Genomic DNA, 19522 nt, shown 5'->3' with positions numbered 1-19522 from the left:
CTCCCGCACTCGATATTATCCATTGTTGATCTGCACACAGCTGTTGTCACGAACGTCGCACTCGCTTACGTCACTGTCATGAGACACTCTCACAAAAAAATCACGGTTTTAGTAACACAGTAATGCAGCGTTCCTACGGGAAAGTAACGGTAATCTAATTACCGTTTTTGCAATAGTAATCCCTTACTTTACTCGTTACTTGAAAAAAGTAATCAGATTACAGTAACGCCCATCTCTGATTAGGATCTACATCAGGTTGTAAATGCATAAATCTTTACTTCTGAACATTAACCAAGTTTTGGGATAGATTTTTTTTTAGATTCAAAAAATTTGTTTTTAAAAAGTACCCCAAAAAGATGTGTTAGAACTATTAATCCTGTGAGGTCAAAGTCATCATCAGTGAGTATAACTATAACCTGGCATTATCACAATATGTGCATTATTAATCATTATTTATTTATTTATTTGTTTATTTATTTATTTATTTTTAATTTTACCTCACATACAAAAAAAGTCCTAAATCATAGGATAAGGATTGCTGTTTGAAACTAGGATTAGAGGGTTAAAAGTAATTTCAAAACTACAGCTTTCTATAAAAGGCTTTCTTTGGAGAGGCTACATAACATTTAATTAAATCATCAATGATCACCATTGTGACACTAAAAAATGCCACTAACAAAATGACTTACCAAGCTTGCTGGCCATGTCTGGGATGAAATTGTTCCTGTCCTAAAAAGTGCAGTGTAGATACTTCCTCTGGTGTGGAGTCAAACGTGAAAGTTAGAGACTGTGCTGCACCTTCTTTAACAGAACATATCAACCAATCTACACCAACAAATAACTGCATTGGACACAGAGTGAAAGTGAAACTAAAGTTTAGTGGTATTATTTACTTACAAGGGTTTTTTTTTTATACAACCAGATAACCATGTAATTTCTTGAATTCTTTGCACCATGTGCATTTCCTTTTCAGTGTATCTGCCCCATCTGAGAACAAACAAGAAGATACAGGGTCATGGAGAAGTTTAGGAGATGCACAGGGATACGCCTTTGTGATTTTATGCAAGGAAGGCCTGGTCTCAGAAAGGCATATAGCCTTCCCTTCAGGTCAGAATCAAGCACTGATGTCCTACAGTGATATTTCCAGCCCCAGTCTCATTAGTCCTGCTGGATCCTGTGCATTACAAGCATACATTGCATGTGTATTTGGCAGTAAAGCAGCTTTAGTAACTACTGGTATTTATGTATTTAGATGTTTTTCAATCAATCAATCCTTTTAATTTTCACTTGCAATGTTACACGTACATGTTACCTGCAGCGAAATACATACATTATCATACATACATTACGCAAACATCAGATTGGGAAGACAGATCGCAGAGAGGTTGGATGGTAAGAAAAACAATGAAATACACAATACATGAGGGGAGAGGAGGAATAAAAGGAACTCCATCCAGACTGAGCTCCTAAGAGGAGAGCAGTTTGAGAAGAGAAAAAATATGTAGAAAATATAAGTGTGAAAACAGTAATGGGTTCTGATTACTTTCTAAGTCTTCTGGGAAATAGTAGTATAGTAGTTATATGTCCTGACGGCATAGAAACAGCAGCAATTTTAAAAACTACAGACAGTACAGCACAAAGTAGTTCTTGCATGAACTTGCATTATTTTTGCATTTTTGTTTCACATCTGGTGCTTCTTACAGAAAATGTCCATGCAACAGGATATCTTAAAATGTGTTCACATTTACATGTCCTCAAATTGCAAAACTTTAATGATTTTTGATTAGTAAACTGCATAATATTTGTTCAATTCATAATGTATGAGGCCTGGTATCATTAATTTGCATCAACTCTTGCAAAATATTATCTCAAAATACTTTAAATCAAAAATGAAAATAAATTTTAATGAACAACATTCATTCGTTGATGCAGACAGATGACAGTTTTGAATACAGTTAAGTAAATATCCGGTTTTAGAAAAATCCCCTTAAAACGGAAATAATACCACAAAACTTTCATTTTCACTGTGTGATCTGTACATTTAGTTGTAGGTGTGGTTTGGCTCATACTGCCTGTTAAAGAAGTTCTGGCGCAGTCTTTGCCTTTCGCTTCTTACTCCACTTCAGGTAGCTACACAACACTGCTTAGTTTGGACATCGACAGAAGCTATTACAACCCAAGCATGGCTGGCAAACTCAGTAAGTCATCATGTTAGTCATGTTTTCTAGTGTTACAACAGTGATTCATTGCTGATTTAAAATCTAGATAGCTAAATAGATAGATACATAGATAGAAACAAGATCAGTAAGGTTAGTATTAGACGCAGACCTAGAATGGTTTAAAATAAATGTTTTAGGTCTAAAAGGGAGAAGGGAGAAGCATAATGTTTAACAAGACGTATTCCATTATGCAAAAATGAACAAAAAATTTAAAAATTTGCACAACCTGCCTATATTTTCATTAGCTATAGATATGTATACAATAAAAATAGCAATAATAATGGACAATAGGAACACAAAGACAAAGACTCGCTGTGCTTCTTTGGTCATTAATATTGTCCATAGTCCTCCTTTCTAACCATGTTAACCTGCTTCTTATTTAACCAAGTCTCTGAGACAGCAGTTTTGTGAATGTAGTTCTGAGATGTGGAAGAGAGTTCATGACTTTTGAATGTCCAGCTTCGCCTTGTTTATATTATGTTAAGCATAGGTGTGTAGCTAGCCACTACGTAGCACATCATTATATACCAGCTAGTCCAACTTCAGTAACTCTACAAGCATCACTGCTGTTTAGTTTTCTGTATTCATTTATATCAGAAGTGATAACAGAGCTGTAAGTTAAAATTTTTTCAGAAATCCTTCAGTCAGACCATGGTCTATTATGTTTCGGTGGACACTAGCGAGCCAACGCCCTGCTAACTTCTAACTCTGTTAAATTTAATAAAATCTTTCTTCGTGGATGCCTGGATGTTTAAATGAATTGTTACACCTGGTAGAGAAACCACACTGATCATTTTATTAAAGACAAAAGAATTTAGACAGTTTGTAACTCTCAGTGATGCCGCAGTGATCGTTTGACTTTGGTTCCTAAACTCCTTTGGAGTTTGGACCAGTACACGGCTAATGATGTCAGACTTAAAGACCAGATATGTATAATAAGTACTAGTTTCTGATCTTTCTACACAGATTTCTACACAAATGATGAGGTCAAGATTGTGATGGTGGGGAAGAGTGGAAATGGAAAGAGTGCTACTGGAAACACCATTCTGGGTTGTGAGTGCTTTGTATCCAAGTTCAGTGCCATGTCTATTACTGTCGGATCTTCCAAAAAGAAAGCTACAGTGAATGGACATTGTGTTGCTGTCATTGACACCCCAGGCCTGTTTGATACCAGGGTTGATGAAGAGGAAACTCAGAAAAATATATGCCAGTGCATCTCCTATGCTTCTCCAGGACCCCATATCTTCTTGGTGGTCGTCAGACTGGGCAGATTCACTGACGAGGAAAAACAGACGGTGCAAAAGATTCAAAAAATCTTTGGCACTGATGCAGATAAATACAGCATGGTTCTATTTACCCATGGGGACCTACTTGAAGGAACCATTGAAAAGTTCTTGGAAGAAAGCCCAGACCTGCAGGAACTCGTGGCCAGATGTAACGGTCAGTACCACGTCTTCAACAATAAACTGAAGGAGCGCTCTCAGGTCACTGAGCTGCTCCAGAAGATCAGAGAGATAGTCCAGAAGAACGGAGGAAGCCACTACACCAACGAGATGTTCGAAGAGGCTGAGAGGGCGATTGAAGAGGAGAAACAACGCATCCTGAGAGAAAAAGAAGAAGAAATGCGGAAAGAAAAAGAGAAAATGGAGAGAGAAATACAGGAAAGATATGAGAAAGAGATGCAGAAATACAAAAAGAAACTCCAGGCAGAGTGGGAGAGAGAGAAAAAAAAGAGAGAACAGGAGATGAAGAAATTAAAAGAGAAGTGTGAGAGAGAAGTGAAGGAAGAAATACACAAGATTCAGTCCAGATATAAAAGTAAAGCCAGAGATGAAGCTGAAGAGTTTAATCCATTATTTTTTGTGACAGTACCTCTTGAAACCACAGTTAATGTTGCCCATGCATTGGTTGGAGGAGTTAAAAAACTTGGAACTGGCATTGGGAAGATTTTAAAATTGCCTTTTAACTTGTGATTCATGCATTGAATGACTGTCAGGTTAGTCTTGATCTTTTCAAATAGTACAGCATGACGGCCCCTCTGTATCATTGTACCATTGTTTTCAACATTTTTTTTTACCATGTTACCACTTCCTACCTTCCTGATCTCACAGATAGGAACGAGTTCAACAAGTTGTAATATTTGGGGGATTTTATTTGAGGTTATTGTAAAATTTGTCAATTTGCATTCCGAATATTTGAAGGTTTTTCTTTTTTTTCATGTATAGCTAGCTTTTTTCACACAGCAGATCCTGTGGACATATTGAATTTCCTTTTTATGTTATCTTAATGATTTACTAGTTGAAGTACATTCATACTGTGAGCTTTTGAGTTATTCATAATATTATAGTTCGAGATATCTCTGTTTTTAGCATTTTTACAAACACATTTTTGTTTTACGTGAATTGATTGGTGTACGTGTGGATGTGAGAGCATATTATTGTCTTTGGTCCTGTGATGCACTTTCACTGTGCGCAGGATGTACCATCTCACTCTATAACAGTGGTTAAACACATAGGCTCCAATAGATAAGCAGTTAAGAAACTGATAGTGAGAGCTCTTCGTAACTTCTCTTATTGCCAATTATGTTGTTTTTGTTTGTACAATTTATTTTTCTTCACTTGCTTGGTGAGTGGATCCAGCTTTGTTCCAACTTTTACCTTCCCTTTGACTGAATTGTTTGCGTTGCCTTTTGCCTTCACATGTGTGACTCGCAGCCTGACAATAAACTTAGATTTGTGGACTTTGTGCCATGACCTCTAGAATTGTAAGTATTAGTCCTTCTTTTTGTAACCTAGTTTTCTCCTTTAAAATAAATTTGTGAGTCACAGCAGTGTCATAATTCAACTGAGTGTTGTTCTTGCTTTCTCAGTGTTGCAGATTAACTTTATACTTTAATATAATTCTGGAAAATACAAGATATAAAATTACAGGTTGAATAGTAGCATCTTAGCTTCTCATGGTTATTTATCTAGTACTGCATCACACTCTGATCAAATTACTGCCACAACCTAAATGTCCAAATTCTCACCTGTAGATTCTAAAGATCTGGAAGAAATTATCAATCAGTTATGTCTTGCACCTCTCTACTTCCCCCCACCCCAACAAAACTATTTAAACCGGTATCTCATTGTTTTACAAATCATTTAGTAAATATTATCAACAGCTCTCTACAGCCCTGCATTTTCCCTGTTTCTCTCACATGTGCAGTAATCACACTACTACTTAATAAAACGGAATTAGCACCAGAGGAAGGCGACGCAGAGAGTGACAAAAACTTAACTCAAGGGACACAAGACCTTTGGCAAACAGGACTGAATCTTGGGCCTCTGTCTTCTGGGGTGGGCACGCTGTTGTCACCGGGATGTGTGACCTCAGATCTTCAGTACTCTTGGACAGGTGGTCAACGTTCGGGGAGGACAAGAAGCAGGAGTACTTTCAAGACACCTTAACCTGAGATCAGAGAGCTCAGAATTTCAAAAAACATCTGAAACAGCTCAGGTTTGGAAAGAAAGCTTTCCATGTTAGGTGTTTTAAATAAAAATTATTTAAGCATTGTAGTGAGTTTTACATGACATTTATATATTGTGATAAATCTCGTTGTAATAAATTGGCAGCCTGCTGAGGGTGTACCCTGCCTTTGTCTCCTTGTGGCAGCTGGGATGGACTAACACCCTTTGCTGCCATGAATTGGATAGAATGTATTCCAATTATGCTATCTGAATGTTTACAAACTCAAAGAATGTAATGAAAGTGTAAGTGATGACCAGTTCAAACATTTAGAAAGTAATCATAAAAAGTAATTGTACTACTTAAACCTGACACATGAGTACAACTACATGTGGTCTGAAAAACAGCAGTTTTGTCACATTATCATATCTAATTCAGGTATTTAAAGGGAGGCTGGAGGCACTGAAAGACTCCCCTACCTTTCCCTGCTGAATCAAAGCAGAAGCAGAAAGGTTTCTGGATTGCATGATCACTTTAACCAGCTAGCCATCCTGTTATGGGAGGAACCAGTTAGAAGCTGTTTTCAGAGCAGCTGAGTAGATTTAATCTTAAGTTAGTGAGTAACAGGAGAGTTTTGTAGAACACTTAGAAAGATTTCTTTGACTGTTGAAGGTGACACTGGTCGTCATATCCACTATCCAGAGTCTTAAAACAACAATAATGTTAAAAAAAAAACTAAAAAAAAAAACTTTTTGTTTTATACATTTAAGACTCAAATTCAAACAATAGTTTGCTTAAAGCCCAAGAAACACTATTTACAATGTCCAATAGTGCCAACAAGTTTACAATCAACATTTCTGGATACCAAAGGAGAAGAAAACATGAAGTATACACCCCACCCCTCACAAAAAAACAAAGACACACACACACACACACACACACAGTAGAGGTAGAGAGCAGGTTACTCATATATACTGTTGTTTTAAGGTAACGTCTAGCAGATGAAGACAGCAAAAGCAGAAAGAAGACCTGAAAGACACCGATGCTGGTGCAGGAAGGTAAAACAGCCAAAACAAAGATGGATTATAGAAATATTCTCCTCATACTTCATAGAAAGAAATATGAGGAGTACAAGTAGGATGGTGTCGATAAAATACAATTACATACTGGACAAGCATGGTGTTCACACAGGGAAGGAAACAACCCAATTCAATTTTTGACAGTGATGCAGTAAGGTAAGGATAATACTTACTTGAAATCACCAAGGCTTCCAGAAGACCTTGGGAAAGAGCGATTAAGAGAGAAAGAGAAACAAGAGAAAGTGTGTGTGTGTGTTTGTTAGTGTATATGTGTGTGAGGGAGAGCTATAGAGCGGCAACCAGTCCAGGATGTATCCTGCTATTCGCTCTATGACAGCTGAGATAGACCTTCTAATTGGTAGTCCTTTCACATATTGTCATAACACTTATTTTTTACAACTGGCCAAAAAGACTTACGACTGATGTTCTTTCTATAATAAATGAATTAAATTGTTTCTTTGAACAGTACTGAACTGGTGGCAGTATAGCCATTATGGAGGGATACAGAGGAATGCCCATAGGTTAATGGCAGATTTTGTGTTTAAAAAACATATTTAAAAACCAGGATTACAATGTAGAAAACATTTTTTTAAAGAATCAAGTAAATATTAGTGCATTACACTCTTAACTTCACATTCAGCTGATATCTCTCTGCCTGTATTCATAAATTATTTCATTCTAAATTACTCCTTATTTTATGCCAACAAGGTGAGCAGTGTTTCTCTTTGACTGACAAACTGTGTCGCCGGCCTCTAGCTACATACATAAAACACAGTAGTTGGAACGGTGGTGTCCACTGTATTCAACACTGCAGGCTAACATGGTTTCCTCACATCAGCACCAGCTCCTGTGTATTTTTAATGGATTTATTCTAAGTTGATGAGAGTGCATCAATTTTACAGGATGTAATTACACACTAATCTATGACAGACTGTATCTTTAAAATAAAAATGTGTATAACAGCACCAATGACAACAAACCCATGAAAATGATGGTCGTGAAAGTGATATGACACTGCAGCAATTTTAGAAACGATTACAAAATTAATGTAAAGGACCAGACCTAAATATAACAACCACAAACTGAAAATACTGGCAGGAGCCAGTGCTACCTCTCAGCCTCTTAGTAGATGCACTGAGGGTATAAATTTGAAAATCATCTGAGAGGTAAGTACTTCATTTTCCAGTAAAATATAATGTATTTCAGAACCTCTGTTCCCTTAATGTCATAGCTACTGTGTCCCCATTAAAAATGGAAAAGTTAGTGTGGACATTTGTGCATAATATTTTACAAGACAGAAAGATAGCACCATGACTTCATCAATGATAGTTTGTTTTCTTGATGCATTACACAAACTGTACCTGAGCAGTGATGCTGGTAAGTGACAGGGCCGTCTTGTTCACACTGACATACTTGAGTGCCTATGAGACTGGGACCACTTAGTGACTTGAAAAAAAGGCATAGTGCTTGGCTTTGCTTAACACAAAAGCAAAAACCTGCCGTTACTGCCTCTGCACAAAATGGCCTAAAATAACTAGAAAAATGCCACAATCGCTTCCAGTGCGTATAGTTCGTGACAGGTGATACTGTCAGTGCAACTCTTCAGTACCTCGGTTTCGTTCAATGTCATTGGATCCAAAAAAATTGATGACAATAAACAATTTCTATTTTTTTCTATTTCTATTTTTATATTTACACTTAAAATCAGACACAAACTAACTGTATTTATATAGTTTGAAGCTTTAAGTGGAGTGCAAATTTGGCATGTGAACAGTTGAAGTGGAACACAGAGCAGAGCACCATCAGTTGGAAACAACAAAAATGAGTAAAGTGTCATAAAGGACAGTAGTAAAACACCACTTCTTCACCTTTGTCCCTCTAAAACAAAAAGACAAATTTCTTCATGGTCAGTCCAAGATTATTTATGAAATTATTACTGATCATTTTGTCCTCAAGTTGGTTTCAACAGATCATTAAAATTGGAAACTTTGTAAAAATTTGCATTATAAAATACATACTGGCTATCCACACAAAAACAGATACTGTCGCAAAACTAAACAAAGAAAACAGAAGAAAGCTGTAAAACTGGCTAAAACACACAGTAGCTTAAAGTAAGATGGAAAAGAAAAGCATTCAATATAAATTTGACTGATTCAGGGTGTCCAGAGTTTATTCAGTGTTAGACCCCAAGTGGACAGAAATGTTTTGGTTCACAAAAAGGTTTACTTTAATTTCCCAGAGGTGCTAGTTTCATTTGGGGAAATCTGCATTCATGTGAGGATGAAGAAGTCACTTGGATGAGTGAAGAAATGTTTCTCCCACTGAAAACACTACGTTCAGATGAACAGAATCAACTTTCTGGGGTTTAATTTCAAGTTCAGCTCAGCATTTAAACATAACTCAGCAACAAAATCCATTAAAAGAAAATACCTTGTTGACAAAGTGAAAACTAAATCAATGATAGAGAAATTACAATAAAATCTGGTTATTTGTTTTCCTCATTGTAGTTAACATTTATATGCAGAAAACAAATAAACAAGAGCATTAGTTTAAATGGAATTTCTAAAGGAAAAACAGAAGTCACTGATAATCAAACATAAGTGTGTGTTTCTTTATTTAATGTTACTAATACACATTTTTATCCAGTGTTGAACACACTAAGATCTTGCATTAAAAAATATAAAAGAACAGTAGCTGGCAGTGTGAGACTATACTATACTACTCTACTACCAACACTTCAGTGATGTTCATGTTTTTATTTGAACAGGCTAAAAATTGCCTGTTCTAGTTGTTTGATTTCTTTATAAATCCTCCTGCCAGCATCGGCGACTACTTCACCGATTCGTATCAGATGATATAATGGATTAAACTCCTCAGCTTCATCTCTGGCCTCATTTTCACACCAGGACTGAATCTTGTGTCTTTCTTCCTCCAGTTCTCTCTCACACTTCTCCTTTAACTTCTTCATGTCCCATTCTTTCTCCTCCCTCTCCCTCTCCCTCTTCCTCTCCTCCTCTCTCTCCTTCCTCTCCCTCTCTCTCTCAGCCTGGAGTTGTTCGTTGTATTTCTGCATCTCTTTCTCATATCTTTCCTGTATTTCTCTCTCCATTTTTCCAATTTTTTCTCGTATTTCTTCTTCTTTCTCTCTCAGGATGCGTTGTTTGTCCTCTTCAATCGCCCTCTCAGCCTCTTCGAACATCTCGTTGGTGTAGTGGCTTCCTCCGTTCTTCTGGACTATCTCTCTGATCTTCTGGAGCAGCTCAGTGACCTGAGAGCGCTCCTTCAGTTTATTATTGAAGACGTGGTACTGACCGTTACATCTGGCCACGAGTTCCTGCAGGTCTGGACTTTCTTCTAAGAACTCTTCCATAGTGGTGCCTTCAAGTTGGTCCCCATGGGTAAAGAGAACCATGCTGTATTTGTCTGCATCAGCGCCAAAGACTTTTTGAATCTTTTGCACCGTCTGTTTTTCCTCTTCAGTGTATCTGCCCAATCTGATGACCACCAAGAAGATATGGGGTCCTGGAGAAGCATAGGAGATGCACTGGCATATATTTTTAGTAGTTCTCTCCTTATCAAACCTAGTATCAAATAGGCCTGGGGTGTCAATGATAGCAAGCTGCTGCCCATCCACTTTAACTTTTCCTTTGGAACACTCTTCAGTCATAGACACGGCGCTGAATCTGGATTCAAAGCATTCACGACCCAGAATAGTGTTTCCAGTAGCACTCTTTCCAGTTCCAGTCTTTCCCACTATCACAATCCTGACCTCATCATCCTTTGTCCTGTCAGAATCTGTGTAGAAAGATCAGAAATAATATGAACATTGAACTTCTGAACATTAACCAAGTTTAGGGATAGATTCTTCTAGATTCTAAAAGCGTCCTTGTCTTTAACAAGTACCCAAGAAGATGTGTTACGAATGTTCTGGTAGATGATCAAAAGTGAATTCAACGTCTTTAGGCATGGGTCACAAGTAACTATTCTGCTATCATCCTCTGAGGTTATAGTCATCGTCAGTGATAATTATAACTCTGTGTCATCACAATATGCACGTTATTAATTATTGTTTTAGTTGTTATTTTAATTTAACTCACATATGTTTAAAAAATCCTAAATAATAGGGTTAGGATTAGAGTTTGAAGCTAGGGTTAGAGGGCTAAAAGTAATTTCAAAACTATACCTGCTTTCTATAAAAGACTTTCTCTGTAGAGACTGCATAAAATTATATTAAATTCATCCATGATTACTGTTGTAATACTAAAAAACACCACTAACATGGAGACTTACCAAGCCTCCTGTCCATGCTTGGGTTGAAGTTGTTCCTTTCCGAATTAGTGCTGTGTAGACACTTCCTCTGGTGTGTGCAGTCAAAAATGAAAGTCAGAGACTGTGCTGCACCTCCTTTAACAGAAAATATCAACCAATCCACACCCACAAATAACTGCTTTGGGCACAGAGAGGAAGTGAAACTAAAGTTTTGTGGTGTTATTTAGTTACAAGGGTTTTTGTATAAAACCGGATAACCATGTTGATTTCTTGAATTCTTTGCACTATGTGCATTTCTCTTAACCACGTGTAGTGTATCTGCCCCCTCTGAGAACATACAAGAAGATTTGGGGTGCTAGGAGATACACAGGGATACACCTTTGTGATTTTATCCAAGGAAGGCCTGGTATCAGACAGACATATGGCTTTGCCTCTAGAACAGGCTACAGTCATAGTCTTAACACTTCACTTTGATTCAAAGCACTGATGTGTTAGAGTGATGTTTCCAGTTTCAGTCTGACTAGTCCTGCTAGATGTTTTCACTATGTATAACAAGTGCTGCTTCTTATAGAAAATGTCAGTGCAACAGGATATATTAAAATGTGTTCACGCTGACATGTCCTCAAGCTGCAAAACATTGATTATTTTTTATTAATAAACTGTATAATTTCCTTTCTATTTGTAATGTACAAGACCTTGCATCATTCATTTACATCAACTCTTGCAAAATGTTATCTTATAATCTCAAAATATTTTTAATAAAAAATAAATATTAATTTTAATGAAAAGTATTTAGCAAAAAAAGATTTCTTTAAACTCTGCATCTGCAGACAGATGCAGAGTTTTGAATACATTTGAGTCCATTTCCGGTTTTAGAACAATCCCCTTGTAACTGAAATAAGCAGCAAAACTTTAGTTTCATTTCACTCTGTGTTCAGTAGAGATAGTTGTAGGTGTGGTTTGGCTCATACTGCCTGTTGAAAAAGGTGCGGCACACTCTCTGCCTTTCACTTCTTACTCCACTTCAGGTAGCCACACATCACTGTTTAGCCTGAACATCGACAGAAGCTATTACAACCCAAGCATGGCTGGCAAGTTCGGTAAGTCATCATGTTAGTCATGTTTTCTAGTGTTACAACAGTGATCATGGCTGATTTAAAACTAAGATAGAAAGACAGAAACAAGATCATCGAGGTTAGTATTAGACACAGACTTGTGATGGTGTAAATAAATGTTTCAAGTCTGAAAGGGAGTAGGTAGAAGCTTAATGTTTATCAAGACCTACCCCATTGTGCAAAAATGAATAAAAAATAAAACCTAAATTATGCACAACCTGCCTACATGCTCATTAGCTATAGATATGTATTCAATAATAATAGCAATAATAATGGACAATAGGAATGCAAAGACAAAGACTCACTGTTCTCCTTTGGTCATTACTATTGTCCATAGTGCTCCTTTCTAACCATGTCAACCTGCTCCTTATTTAACCAAGTCTCTGAGACAGCAGTTTGTGAATTTAGCTCTGAGATGTGGAAGAGAGTTCATAACCTTTGAATGTCCATAGTTAAGATTCCTGCTATTAAATATGTTATCCACTGTGACATTATAGTTACACAGTTCATAAGTGTGATATTTACAAGCGATTAGTGATTATATGTAACAGAAAAGAAATAAAAATCATGATTAATTGCATTTTCTCATAGCAGAGTGTTAGGGTCATTTCTGAGGATGACTATGATTTCACAGGATCAGTAGCAGAATACTTGACCCATCTCTGCTGATGTTGAATTAACTTTTGACCATCTACCAGAACATTTGTAACACATCTTGGGTTACAGGTACTTGATAAAAAAAACTGACCCCAAACCTGGTGCATGATCAGGTGTATGTATAATAAGTACAATGTATTTCATGCCATGTATTCTTTCTGATCTTTCTACACAGATTTCTACACAAATGATGAGGTCAGGATTGTGATGGTGGGGAAGACTGGAATTGGGAAGAGTGCTACTGGAAACACTATTCTGGGCCGTGAGTGCTTTGAATCCAAGTTCAGTGCCAAATCTATGACTGTAGAAACTTCCAAAGGAAAAGCTTCAGTGGATGGACATCGCGTTTCTGTCATTGACACCCCGGGGCTGTTTGATACCAGGGTTGATAAAGAGGAAACTCAGAAAAATATATGCGAGTGCATCTCCTATGCTTCTCCAGGACCCCATATCTTCTTGGTGGTCGTCAGATTGGGCAGATTCACTGAAGAGGAAAAACAGACGGTGCAAAAGATTCAAAAAATCTTTGGCACTGATGCAGACAAATACAGCATGGTTCTCTTTACCCATGGAGACCAACTTGAAGGAACCACTATTGAAGAGTTCTTAGAAGAAAGTCCAGAACTGCAGGAACTGGTGGCCAGATGTAACGGCCAGTACCACGTCTTCAATAATAAACTGAAGGAGCGCTCTCAGGTCACTGAGCTGATCCAGAAGATCAGAGAGATAGTCCAGAAGAATGGAGGAAGCCACTACACCAACGAGATGTTCCAAGAGGCTGAGAGGGCGATTGAAGAGGAGAAACAACGCATCCTGAGAGAGAAAGAAGAAGAAATACAGAAAGAAAAGGAGAAGGTTGAGAGAGAAATACAGGAAAGATATGAGAAAGAGATGCAGAAATACAACGAACAACTCCAGGCTGAGAGAGAGAGAGAGAGGAAGGAGAGAGAGGAGGAGAGGAAGAGGGAGAGGAAGAGGTTGAATGAAGAGAGAAAGAGAGAGATGGAGGAGAGAGAGGCAGAGAGGAAGAGAGATAGAGAGAAGAGAGAATGGGAGATGAAGAAGTTAAAGGAGAAGTGTGAGAGAGAAGTGGAGGAAGAAAGACACAAGATTCAGTCCAGATATGAAAATGAAGCCAGAGATGAAGCTGAGGAGTTTAATCCATTATTTTTTCTGACAGTACCTGCTGAAACCGTACTTAATGTTGGCCATGCAGTGGTTGGAGGAGTTAGAAAACTTGGAACTGGCATTAGGAATATATTAAAATTGCCTTTTAACTTGTGATTCATGCATTGAATGACTGTCAGGTTAGTCTTGATCATTTCATAGTATGACTGCCCCTCTGTATCATTGTACAATTGTTTTAATTTTTTTAAATAGTTTTTAGAGTTTCCTGCATATAAAGACTTCCTAGTATGATGTCACAGATAGCAACAAGTTCAAAAGTCATAATATTTTGGGGATGTTATGTGAGGTTATTGTAAAATTTGTCAATCTGCTTTTTGAAGGTTTCAAACTTTCTCTTTTTTCATTTACAGCTCGCTGTTTTCACACAGCAGATCCTGTGGACATATCGAATTTCCTTTTTATGTTATCTTAGTGATTTATTAGTTGAAGTAGAGTCATACTGTGGGCTTTTGGGACATTCACAGTATTCAGTCATTCTTATAGTTAGAGATATCTGTATGTATGTATCTTTGTAACTTCTCTTGTTGCCAATGATGTTGTTTGTGTGTGAGATTTACTTTTCTTCACTTGCTTGGTGAATGAATCCATCTTTGCTCCAGCTTTTACCTTCCCTTTGACTGAATTGTTTTGAATTGCCTTTTTCCTTCACATGCATGACCTCTAGAATTTTAAGTATTGGTCCTCCGTTTTGTAACCTAGTTTTCTCCTTTAAAATAAATTTGTGAGTCACTGTCATAATTCAACTGAGTGTTGTTCTTGCTTTCTCAGTGTCGCAGGTTAACTTTATACTTTTTTAAATATAATTCTGGAAAATACAAAATATAAAATTACAGGTTGAATAGTAGTATCTTAGCTTCTCACAGTTATTTATCTAGTACTGCATCAAATTCTGATCAAATTACTGCCACAAGCTAAATGTCCACATTCTCACCTGTAGATTTTAAAGATCTGGAAGAAATTAAGCATCAGTTAAAGTCTTGCACCTCTCTACTTCACCCCACCCCAACAAAACTATTTAAACCGGTATCTCATTGTTTTACAAATCATTTAGTAAATATTATCAACAGCTCTCTACAGCCTGGGATTTTCCCTGTTTCTCTCAAATGTGCAGTAATCACACAACTGCTTAATAAAACGGAATTAGCACCAAAGAAAGGGGACGCACAGAGTGACAAAAACTTAACTCAAGGGACACAAGACCTTTGGCGAACAGGACTGAATCTTGGGCCTCTGTTTTCTGGGGTGGGCACGCTGTTGTCACCGGGATGTGTGACCTCAGATCTTCAGTACTCTTGGACAGGTGGTCAACATTTGGGGAAGACAAGAAGCAGGAGTACTTTCAAGACACCTTAACCTGAGATCAGAGAGCTCAGAATTTCAAAAAACATCTGAAACAGCTCAGGTTTGGAAAGAAAGCTTTCCATGTTAGGTGTTATGAATAACTATTATTTAAGCATTGTAGTGGGTTTTACATGACATATATTGCTAGCCCTGAGATAAATTGGCAGCCTGCTGAGGGTGTACCCTGCCTTTGTTCTGTGGCAGCTGGACAGAGAAAAGCAGTTGTTTAGTCATCAACCATATCTTTGGGTGTAGACTAACACCCTAATTTCCAAAGGAAATCTGAACAGCAAAAACAGGTAGTTTTAAATGTGAAAATATCCAGAAGAATAGAGTAACACATTTTAAGAGGAAAACAATACCACTAGGAAGTTGAGGTTACTGGCAAATTCAGCTGACATTCCAACAAATCTATCACTCGAATGTTAATTTACAATTAAAAGTATTCATACATTTTAACACATATTAGGTCTTTCATATTTGGTCTTTAAAGTGCAGATTCCAAGCAGAAGCTGCAGAACATTTGAATACATAATTATTTTGTATAAAGGAGGAGTTTGTTTGATAGTCACATTACACTTAGTGTGGGACATTGGGCTGTTTGGATCAAGTAATGACCTGAACCAAAGCTTGGGTTTATGAGGAAGACTATGCTTCAGTAAAGCAAGAAAGAGTCACACAAAACCCTGCAAACTTACAGGTATCAGAGTCCAAGAATAATACTAATCAACCCTCACAAGAAGAGAGTTAAACGTCACTTACGAGAGTACAGGTGAGCTTATAAAGGTTTTGGCAGAAGCTATGTCAGCTAATAGACTACCTGTTCCAGAGCCCTTGGTATTTAGTGAGGATCCACTTAAGTTTAAGCATTGGAAAGCATCTTTTCAGACTCTAATAAAGAGAAAGAACATTTGAATTGAATTCAAAGTCCTGCTCCTCACATACAAGGTCTTAAATAATCAGGCCCTGTCTTATCTTAGCGACCTTATAGTACCATATCATCCCATTAGAGCACTTCGCTCTCACACTGCAGGACTACTTGTTGTTCCTAGAGTATTTAAAAGTAGAATGGGAGGCAGAGCTTCAGTTTTCAGGCCCCTCTTCTGTGGAACCAGCTTCCAGTTTGGATTCAGGAGACAGACTATCTCTACTTTTAAGATTAGGCTTAAAACTTTCCTTTTTGCTACAGCATATAGTTAGGGCTGGACCAGGTGACCCTGAATCCTCCAATAGTTATGCTGCAATAGACGTAGGCTGCTGGGGGATTCCCATGATGCATTGAGTTTTTCCTTTTCAGTCACCTTTTCCACTCACTATGTGTTAATAGACCTCTCTGCATTGAATCGTACATGTTATTAATCTCGGGTCTCTCTTCCACAGCATGTCTTCTCTCCTGTCTTCCTTCTCTCACCCCAACCGGTCACAGCATCGACCAAGTGTGTTTGCTTTTGGAACTGTGTCTTCATTCCACCTACTTCACATACAAGGGTCAGTTCTACAGGCAGAAACATGGGTGTGCCATGGGCTCCCCAGTTTCACCCATCATGGCCAATTTGTACATGGAAGAAGTGGAAAAGTCACCGGAAGTGACATCTCACATTGTCGCTTCCAGTATGATGGCGCCTGTGTTTGGCTCTGCCGCTGCCGGGTGCAGTTTGTCGCGCTCTACTACTGTTGTGTTGTTTTTTTCTGCTCTACTGTTCTCACTCAGTTTTAATGATGTATTTGCTGCCCTGGTGTATGATCGCCTGGCTTTGCTATCCATCCGATCCTCTATGATGCCACACGATGTCTTGTCGTCCTCTGGCATTTTCCACCCTCTTCCATTAGCTGGATCCTCATCAGGCGATTTCAGTGGTCCCTCTAGACCACGGAGAAGGAGAGGGAGAAGAGGAGGTATTCAGGTAAAGCTCAGGCTTTACTGGCGGCGTGGTTTGGCTGGTAAGCGACGTCGAGCGTGTGTTGTCTCCTGTGTCCAGAAAAGCTCCATGGAGGGGGACTTGTTTTCCACGGCCTTGTTTGGATACGCTGGGCCCGGCTCTTTGAGACCTTGCCACCTTAGGAGGGTTTATCCAGACTCTTCTGCGGGCTGGCTTTTTCTTCCCTCGGTGAGTGGATTCTACGAGCGTGACGGCTCGAACCCTGTGTATTTATGTCCCTTAACTCGAGCCTCTGCAAATAATGAGGCTTCTAGCTCACTGAATATGGCGCTTTTTAACGCTCGATCTCTGTCTAATAAATCATTCTTGTTGAATGATTTTATATTATCTAAAAAACTGGATTTTTTATTCTTGACTGAGACCTGGCAGCGGGATGTAGACTACTCGTCACTTATTGAACTCTGCCCGGATGGCTATACTTTTATTACCCAGCCTCGGTTGTCTGGTCGGGGTGGTGGGCTTGCCGTGGCTTTCCAGGACCGTTTCTCCTGCCGCTCCGTGAAAACTGGACATTTTCGTTCGTTTGAGCTGCAGCTGCTTAAAATTGGTAACAAGGATCCTTTCTACTGTGCTGTGGTGTATCGTCCACCTGGATATAACAGGTTATTTTTATCGGAGCTCAGCGACTTCTTATCCGCTACTATGAAGCTGTCTAGGGTGCTTATAGTTGGGGACTTTAACATACACGTTGATGATGACTCCGACCCATTCGCCAGAGACTTTATGAACATTATGGATTCTTTTCATTTGACTCAGCATGTGTCCGGTCCTACACACAGCAAAGGTCACACACTGGACCTTGTTTTTTCTTTCGGTCTAAATATTGATTTTATTTGCTCTGAGGACATTTTTATTTCTGATCACTATGTTATTGTTTTTAACTTGTCTTTTAATGAGCCTTTGTCCCCCGTTAGACGGATGATTAGCTCTCGCATCTTAAACTCCTCCACAGCGGAGAAATTTGTGGATGCTTTTAACTTACAGCTATCTCCTCAAAATGGTGTTGATTTCTCAACCAGTCTTTTTAATAATTATTGCCTTTCTATTTTAGATGAAATTTGTCCGGTTAAGACGAGGAGTGTTTCTGCCTCCAAATCTCCTCCTTGGCTAAATGACAGTATTCGTTGTCTAAAACGTGATTGTCGTAAAGCGGAGCGCAGGTGGGGGAAAACTCATCTAAATGTTCACCTCCTCTCTCTTAAGGACCTTTTAGCTTCTTTTAATAATGCGATCAGAGATGCGAGGGCTGCCCATTTCTCACACTTGGTTACAAAGAGCAGAGGCAATCCTAAGGTGCTATTCAACACCATTAGTGACATTGTTACTCCTGCTCTGCCTGCGGCCCCTATTTTTTCTAACGAGGACTGTGAAAATTTTCTCTCTTTTCTGCTTGCAAAAATTCATAACATGAATTTTACACACTCAGCACCTGTTATCTCAATCTCTACCCCATCTCGGCCCATTATCTTTGATACTTTCTCTCCTGTTTCACTACCTGAGTTGGTAAAATTAGTGAATTCAGTAAAAGCATCCTCCTGTTCACTTGACATTGTACCTGCATCATTATTCAAAAATGTCTTCCAGTCTATTGGCCCATGTGTGCTCACTTTAATCAACTCTTCACTGGCATCTGGTATAGTTCCGGTTTATTTTAAAAACGCTGCTATTCTCCCACTTTTAAAAAAACCTCAACTAGACCCTTCTCTTTGGAGCAGTTATAGACCTATCTCTAAATTACCATTAATTGCTAAGCTTCTAGAAAAGGTTGTGGCTAAGCAACTTATGGCAGCTCTAGACAAACATGGCATTTACGATAATTTTGATTCCGTTTTTCGTTGATTTCACTCCACAGAGACAGCTCTTCTTAGGGTCTCAAGTGATATCTTGATGAATAATGATGCAGGAAAATGCTCTGTTCTACTCATGTTGGACCTCACATCAGCTTGGAGCATCACATCCTCATTGAAAGGCTGAAAAATTGGGTTGGTGTATCTGGAACTGCATTAGAGTGGTTCTCCTCTTATCTCCATCACCGATCCTTTTCTGTGGCAGTCTCCGATTTTAGATCATCCTCTACCTCCCTTACTTATGGTGTCCCTCAAGGGTCAGTTTTGGGGCCTTTATTGTTTTTAATATATCTTCTCCCCCTCCAGCATATAATGGGCTCTTTTGAGGACATTTCTTATCACTGTTATGCTGATGATATTCAGTTGTACGTATAAATCTATTTATTTATTTATTTAAAAGAGGGCTTTGCTATCCTACCC

General features: G+C 38.4%; 3 protein-coding genes across 3 annotated transcripts; 2 read left to right on the top strand and 1 right to left on the bottom strand.

Moving 5' to 3' along the window:
* The first annotated feature begins 2108 nt into the window (after positions 1-2108).
* LOC134616571 (GTPase IMAP family member 4-like) lies at positions 2109-4452 on the top strand. The gene is made up of 2 exons (XM_063461443.1): positions 2109-2198; positions 3186-4452. Exons 1-2 carry the CDS (start codon positions 2183-2185, stop codon positions 4190-4192), a joined length of 1023 nt encoding a protein of 340 aa, XP_063317513.1. The 5' UTR covers positions 2109-2182; the 3' UTR covers positions 4193-4452.
* A 5029-nt stretch (positions 4453-9481) lies between these two features.
* LOC134616568 (GTPase IMAP family member 4-like) lies at positions 9482-11097 on the bottom strand. Its single transcript, XM_063461441.1, has 2 exons — positions 11036-11097; positions 9482-10540 (listed from the first exon to the last, which is right to left on the bottom strand). The coding sequence occupies exons 1-2, from the start codon at positions 11049-11051 to the stop codon at positions 9501-9503; spliced, it is 1056 nt and encodes a 351-aa protein (XP_063317511.1). The 5' UTR covers positions 11052-11097; the 3' UTR covers positions 9482-9500.
* A 1001-nt stretch (positions 11098-12098) lies between these two features.
* LOC134617226 (GTPase IMAP family member 4-like) lies at positions 12099-19143 on the top strand. The gene is made up of 5 exons (XM_063462427.1): positions 12099-12114; positions 12953-13965; positions 17146-17211; positions 17295-17423; positions 19108-19143. The coding sequence occupies exons 1-5, from the start codon at positions 12099-12101 to the stop codon at positions 19141-19143; spliced, it is 1260 nt and encodes a 419-aa protein (XP_063318497.1).
* Positions 19144-19522: the final 379 nt, after the last annotated feature.

Source organism: Pelmatolapia mariae, linkage group LG18, assembly GCF_036321145.2.
Source record: "Pelmatolapia mariae isolate MD_Pm_ZW linkage group LG18, Pm_UMD_F_2, whole genome shotgun sequence".
NCBI lineage: Eukaryota > Metazoa > Chordata > Actinopteri > Cichliformes > Cichlidae > Pelmatolapia > Pelmatolapia mariae.
The sequence above is the reverse complement of the archived record's forward strand: the minus strand, read 5'-3'. Positions and strand labels throughout refer to the sequence as shown.